The 6,862-nt window shown below is 42.3% G+C and overlaps 1 protein-coding gene across 1 annotated transcript in view; it reads right to left on the bottom strand.

Moving 5' to 3' along the window:
- Window positions 1-742: 742 nt before the first annotated feature.
- LOC104157695 (catenin alpha-1-like) overlaps window positions 743-6,862 on the bottom strand; it is a gene marked incomplete at its 3' end in the record, with an annotated part of 32,292 nt that continues 26,172 nt past the window's right edge. The window contains exon 5 of the mRNA XM_009695128.1: window positions 743-943. Coding sequence (XP_009693430.1) covers window positions 743-943 — 201 coding nt within the window. The remainder of the gene's footprint in view (window positions 944-6,862) is intronic.

Genomic DNA, 6,862 nt, shown 5'->3' with positions numbered 1-6,862 from the left:
ATGAAACTCAAGTTTAACAAGGCACTGGCAGAGGGCAGGTTACACTGCTGTACTTCAGTGACTCACTGCACCCCAGGAAGAACATCACAGAACCATTTACAGTCTGTTCATTTCTTCAGCGTCACCCTTGATTCTTCGTCAAAGCAATTAAAGTAAACCAACAACTAATAGTTGGCAGAGCATTCATTTTGAAGCAACCAGAGTCATTCCTTACCCTGTATGGATGTTACCAGCTCATTCACAGGAAACACCCTAATTTATTGTTTAGGTATGGGGGACTACAACCTACAACATTTCTTCCACAGTTAGAAAGGTATTTCACAAAGTTTATCCTAAATTATTACCCCAAATTTATTCTACTGGGCCAATGTGGCAGATACCTTCTTTTTGGATCCTGAACACTTGCAGAGCCTGGTACAATACTGCAAGATGATCAACGTAACTTTCGAGCCCTGACTCAACTCTTTGGGACTCATTCCCCAGCGTTTCACCCTTCTGCAGCTCAGTCAACGACAGCAAGAACGTTCAGGGAGACCTTGTGCACTGCTCAGTTTTAAGCCAGTCAACACAGCAAAACGACATTTCTCATTTTGCAACAGCTCTGCAAATAACTCCCACTAATTTTCATTATAGTATGTAAATAAGAGACTTTTAGTAGATTTCACGGCTACATTAGTATCCGGTTGCCCATGCACTTGTAAGCAATTTGAATTTCGGGGTCTTGGGAGTAACCGACTCTTACCTGTGTTGGACAGTAACTTTGTTGCTTCCAACACCTTCTCAGTGTAGACCCCAGGTTCGTAGTTATCCATTTCAGAAGTGACAACATGAATGACTCTAGCAGCACGTCCTCGAATTGCACCAGCTGTGCGGTCTAAACCATCAACATCTTTTTCTTGGAGAGCAATGACACATTTGTTTACATCTTCTAAAATATGATTCTCTGGTGGTAAAAGAAGGAGGATTTAGATGGTAATATCTTCTTTTCTGTTGCAGTCATCAGCATTGCAATTTCTCAGTTCGTGACTTGCTCTATAAAACCTCCAGCAAGATGCTGCAAAGCATTAATTTTTAAGCTTGCTACAACCAGCAAACAGCTGCCCTTCCAAACCAGGTGTCAAAAAAAAAACCACCGGTCCATCCACCTACTGGCATCTACGCTTCTTGCCCCTGTTTGTATTCGATTTTACCAAAAGAAAAGCTGAGTTCAGCTGAATTCTCCCCTAACGTGTTTCTTTCCATGTTCCTCCCCTGGACTGCCCAAGTCCTTATTCCAAATACTTGCAAACCACTCCCTCATCGTTCCACGTGTGTGGGGTGATGAAGCACCCTCCCCAGCGCCACACCTAATCCACTCAACGCTCTAATAGACTGGGGCACTTGTTGCACGTTTCTAGCTTCCTACATAGTGTTTTCCTACAACCACACACATACCATCAGAGAATATTAAACTGTTAGCCCTCCATTCAAATTTAAGACACGTAACATATGCGGTGATTTATGGAGAAAGCGTTCCAGCGACAGAGTACTCATTGCCTCTTAAGAAAACAAAAAATAAAGCCAAGACGTCTGTTTGCAATTTACTTTTAGAATACACATTTTCTTTTATATATAGAATCATAGAATCATTATGGTTGGGCCACCATGCCCACTAAACCATGTCTTGAAGCGGCACATCTGAACATTTTTTGAACACCTCCAGGGATGGTGACTCCACCACCTCCCTGGGGAGCCCGTTCCAATGCCTAACGACTCTAACAGTGAAGAAGTTCTTCCTAATGTCGAGCCTGAACCTCCCCTGGAGCAACTTGAGACCGTTTCCTCTTGTCCTATTGCTAATTACCGGGGAGAACTTCTTGGCCACCTCTGCACACTGCTGGCTCATGTTCAGCCGGCTGTCAACCAGCACCCCCAGGTCTTTCTCTGTCGGGCAGCTCACCAGCCACTCGTCCCCAAGCCTGTAGAGTTGCACGGGGGTGTTGTGGCTGAAGTGCAGGACCCGGCACTTGGTCTTGTTGAACCTCATACAGTTGGTCTCGGCCCATCGATCCAGCCTGTCCAGAATATAGAGCTATTTTCCCCCATTTATGAAGTCCAAGAAGCCCAAAATGAGTAAAACCCCCTAAGAGATTTCTGAAGATGCCTAAAGAGGTTGCGATCTTCATTTGGTGAAACCTACCCAAAAAGTCTTCCAAACTCTTTTAGAGACCTCTTTAATTTATCAGTACCAACGCTTTAATATTGCAATCCAACATCAGCATTTGGGCTGCTTGGTAAGAAATCAACTTGGAAACATTTCTGCTCTGTCACTTAAAATAGTTTCCAGCGTTACTTACCATTGACTTAATCATGCTACACTGCCAATCCGTGCCACTGAAGTGGCTCTTAGTCCCTACACAGGCAGTAAAAGAGCCATTTTGCAAGAGTTTGCGGAGACGAGAAGCACATAGAGCTGACTGATAGAGGATTTGTATAAACTGGCTGAAAGGATTGCTGCTGGAAGTGTTACGCTTAATTTACATAAAATTAACAGAGCCAGGTGCAATATTGCGAGACTTCTGTAAGCAACCTGAACAAAAAAGACACTTGTGAAATACCTCTGAAGCAACTCAGCCCGAACAAGTTCAGCTGAGGGCAGGACGTGGCCCTAAGAGAGAGAAGTGCAGGTTCATTAGTGATTTGACAAGTCAGTGAGCAGGCAGCCAAGGTACAAGAGCTGCAGCAGGGAGCACACAGCGTTTCGGTATTTAAAGCAAGAGACAGACATCCCTGCAAGTTGCAACAGTAAAAAGAAAAAGAAAAAGCATCGGTGTCAGGCTAAAACACAGACTGTTTATTGCTTGAGTTCCTTAACGAATAAATTAAGCCACAGACCATTTAAAAGCCTCTTTGGATTATACAAACTTTAATAAAAGGCATGGGCAAAATGAAGATGAATATTTAAATGCCTGCTGATCATTTAATGTCTTTTGCAGATGCAAAGTGGCCAGAAAGACACTTCTAGAGAAAGATAACCCCGCCACAGGGCAGTCCGCAAGGGGCCCCGGGGAAGTACAGGACTGTCAGGTGCATCCACGCTGGTTATACTCTCCAGTTGGCTGATAACAGATCAGATTTGACACTGTTCTGTGTGCTTGTATATACACACACACTGCTACCTGTCCTACAGGCATATGGACCACAAGTGTCTGGCACAAAATGCCATCTGCTGAGGCCGGGGTGGCAAAGCCCAAGAAATGCTGACGCACAGGTTCACTGCCAGCACCTTCGGGGACGGGATAATGCCGTCCTGCATCAAAGCTAACAGCCTTCCTGTTGCTTAGCAGGAGAAAACACTCACAGCAATAGCATGTAACGTAGAATGTAACACAGGCAATGGCAACGGGATCTTGCCCTACTGAAATAACTATAGGGAGAAAATGGTGTGGTTTGGCAACAAGGTAAGAGGAAAGACATTTTTCCAATAAAAATTATTTTGAAATAACTATAGGGAGAAAATGGTGTGGTGTGGCAACAAGGTAAGAGGAAAGACATATTTCCAATAAAAATTACTTTTAGAGCAAACAAGGAAATACATACAACTGTGAAAAGCTAACAGAATTAAAAGTCCCCCATGACTGTCCATCCTCAATCCACCCCCACTAAACACCTTCTCCCTTCACCCACCTCCCTATTAAAGGGATTAGGAAATCCTTTCCCAAACATCCCAAGAAGTCTGTGAGGGAGTCTGGGGACTACAGGAGATCAAAACCTAAGAGCAACAGTCAGGAGATAAAGCCACAGATGCATAAATCTAACTCTGCTTCTCTGCTGTGTCCCCTATGGAAGGTCTCAGAACAATTTCCATGCTGGGCCCTCTCTAGTGGAAGGTGTCCCTGCCCATGGCAGGGGATTGGAACTGGATGGGCTTTAAGGTCCTCCTAACCCAAACCACACCATGATGCTAGGACACTGGAGGAACCAGGTCAAGCAGCAGTGTCAGTAGACATGGTTATGGAACAAACACTTGAGTGTTCATACAGTATTCACCTTGTAATGAAGAAGGACAATTACTGGGTCCAGGCAATATTCATTTGGAGGCTCTTAAGACAAAATAGCTCTGCTGTGATGGGCAGTCTCTCACGTAAACTTCTGTCAGCAGCAGAGGAACAGAAGGCAGCAAATGGAATGATTTTTTTAGAGGGTTTCAAAGGAGATCCAGGTAATTTCAGAACATTGAATTTGACAATTACATGGTGCTATCAGCAACTGCTCTAAAGAACAGAGGCAGTGGGCACACAAACACACTCAGAGTGCTTAGGGAAGGCACTGACAAGAGGAATAAGAATTACAGAAAGTACAGAAGAGCTCTGAGATGAGGAATAATGAAACAGGCAAAGACTGCAGTCAAGAAAGCGATGACTAAGCGTACAACAGAAGTCTGTACACTTACAAACAGCATGAAGAAAGCGAGTAGGGAAAAAAAACCTCTACACCATCTTCTACGACAACCAGGGGCAGCAAATGAAGCAAATCGGCCACACTGCAAAAACAAGGAGGTTCTTCACACGGAGCACAGTTGAGCTGTGAATTTTGTACAGGATGATGGAGATGCCAGCAGTTTATAATGGTCGAAAGAGCAACACAAGCTTAAATGAGAAAAATCTGTCAAGGACTGTTCAGGAGATAGCACCTCTGATGCTGGAGCTCCCTGAGCTGCAAACCACTCATGGCTGGGAGTGTGTAGGACAGATCTTTAGGCTACAGGAATCCTCTGCTGTTCATCTCCTATGCCCTGACAATTAGCCACCGCCAGATCGTTGTTCTAACTCAACAAGGCCCTTCTCCTGCTATGCCCTTCAAAATCTTGTAACTTGCAAGCTTATCTGCAACCCTGTGCATTTAAGTATCCCCCTTCTATGATAATGCTGCTATTATCTAAACCCAACGTCTCTTTCATCAACCCTTTACTTGTGGATAATTGATACAATTCTGTAGCATAAGCTGAACAACGAAGCATATACTTCATGATGGACAGCACAACATGCTGTAGGAATATGGGGTTTTTTACATATATCTATACCTATATACACACACACATATATACATATATACAAACACACACACAGACTCACAAGAACTCCTTTAAATTCTGCTTACATCCCAGTTAGTAACTGATACAAACATCCTAATAACCCTGAATATAATCTGGTATAAATCATACCCGTCACAATTTTATCCAAAGAGATGTTTAGACTTTCAGCAGTTGAACTGGAGTTGTGGCATTTATATGGAAAACATTTATCAAAGTTCAAACAAATAATATTTAAAACAGTATTTATTGCTTTAATGTTTTTCTAACATCTTTTTGATAACACAGCATATACAAATAATTGCTGAATGCACTTGAGCATCTGAATTAGTCTCAAACTACAGCATTTTCATGGCACCACTTTGGGTGGCAAGCACACACTCCAAGTGAACTCTCTCCTGAGTCAGCTTGCCACTGCCCCAGAAAAGAAGCGATCCCTGCTTATTGCCAGGCCCTTGAAACTCATTCAGAGAAACTCAGCAATAGGCCAACATGACCTGTCCCCTCAAAAGCAGAGTACCCATCTCCTCGAATGACCTATACAAGGATGCAGACCACTCAGTTCCAGTGGTTTGACCCATGGCCTTGACCCATTTTGAGCCACATCTGTGAGTGAAATACAGTAAGGCAGCTTTACACAGACCATGTTTTCACAGACTAACAGCTTTTTCTCTTTAAAATGTTTTGTACACTTGTGGGCAAACTCCAAGTGGAGCCGTGAACTTCAGCACACAATTCTCTCTAAATATATTTCCCCAGAAATAGGCTCCTCACAGCTGTGCAATTTCAACTACTGCTGCAACGATGGGCACGCAGACAGATACAAAGAACTAGGACATTCAATTGCCTAATAAGTTTATGCTAACTCATTGCAAAGAAAATTTTTATTCAGAACCCAGGGAACCACAATACAATGTGTATGATAATACAGGTGACTCATCATAGAAACACTACATGGGCGGTTTTATTCTTTTTTCTTTTCTTTTTATATTAATTGGAAAAAAAAAAAAGGATGGTCTTTTAATTCAGGACCTTAATTTTTCATCTATACTTTCTAGCTATGTTCACCTGGTACTTCTGACTCCACATACCTTCCCGTGAGATCTTCTTTACAACTGGAGTTTTTAGGTCACTTGAGATGCCCAAGTCTGTTTGCACCAGGAAAATTAGACCCTCAGTTTGTAGTGGTAATTTGCAAACGTTATTGCAGACACAATTCACGTGGTTTGCCTCCACGTCCTCTGACTAGAGCTGAATTAGAGGATGTGGAAATAAAAATGCCCCCCTTATTTACAGGTCACAGCAGCTAATAGCGGATCTTTATCAATGATGCTGATAAAACAGGTATCTTGGCAAGCACTTTCCCAAATGAAATGATTATCTATTATAATGATCCAATCTTTTTAAAAATCCTTACTAAAGCTGACATCATTAAAAATATCCACAGAACATTTTCTATATGAACATTTTAATTTTAATTAACTTGTATGACCATGGTTTGATATTCATTTTTGTTTACATAAGAAGAGTCTAAGGCAAATGGAGGGACTGTCTTTTCTGCTAGTTCATAACTTGAACATAAACGTATTCTCTTTCTCTCAGTGTTCCCAGTGAGGTTTGTCTACAGTAGCTACGTGGTAATTCATCGGTAGCTCAGCTAGCAATTCAAAATCTTGAGACATAAAGTGTCTTTCGCTATGTTTAAGCTTATCTGTCTACTGACATGTAAATATATACATTTATGCATGCATACGCTCTAAGTGCAATGACAGGTTTCTAGAATACCTGCTG

This window comes from Cariama cristata, unplaced genomic scaffold (assembly GCF_000690535.1).
Source record: "Cariama cristata isolate BGI_N322 unplaced genomic scaffold, ASM69053v1 scaffold12152, whole genome shotgun sequence".
NCBI classification, from domain to species: Eukaryota; Metazoa; Chordata; class Aves; order Cariamiformes; family Cariamidae; genus Cariama; species Cariama cristata.
Note: the sequence above shows the minus strand (reverse complement) of the source record. Positions and strands in the feature narration are given on the sequence as shown.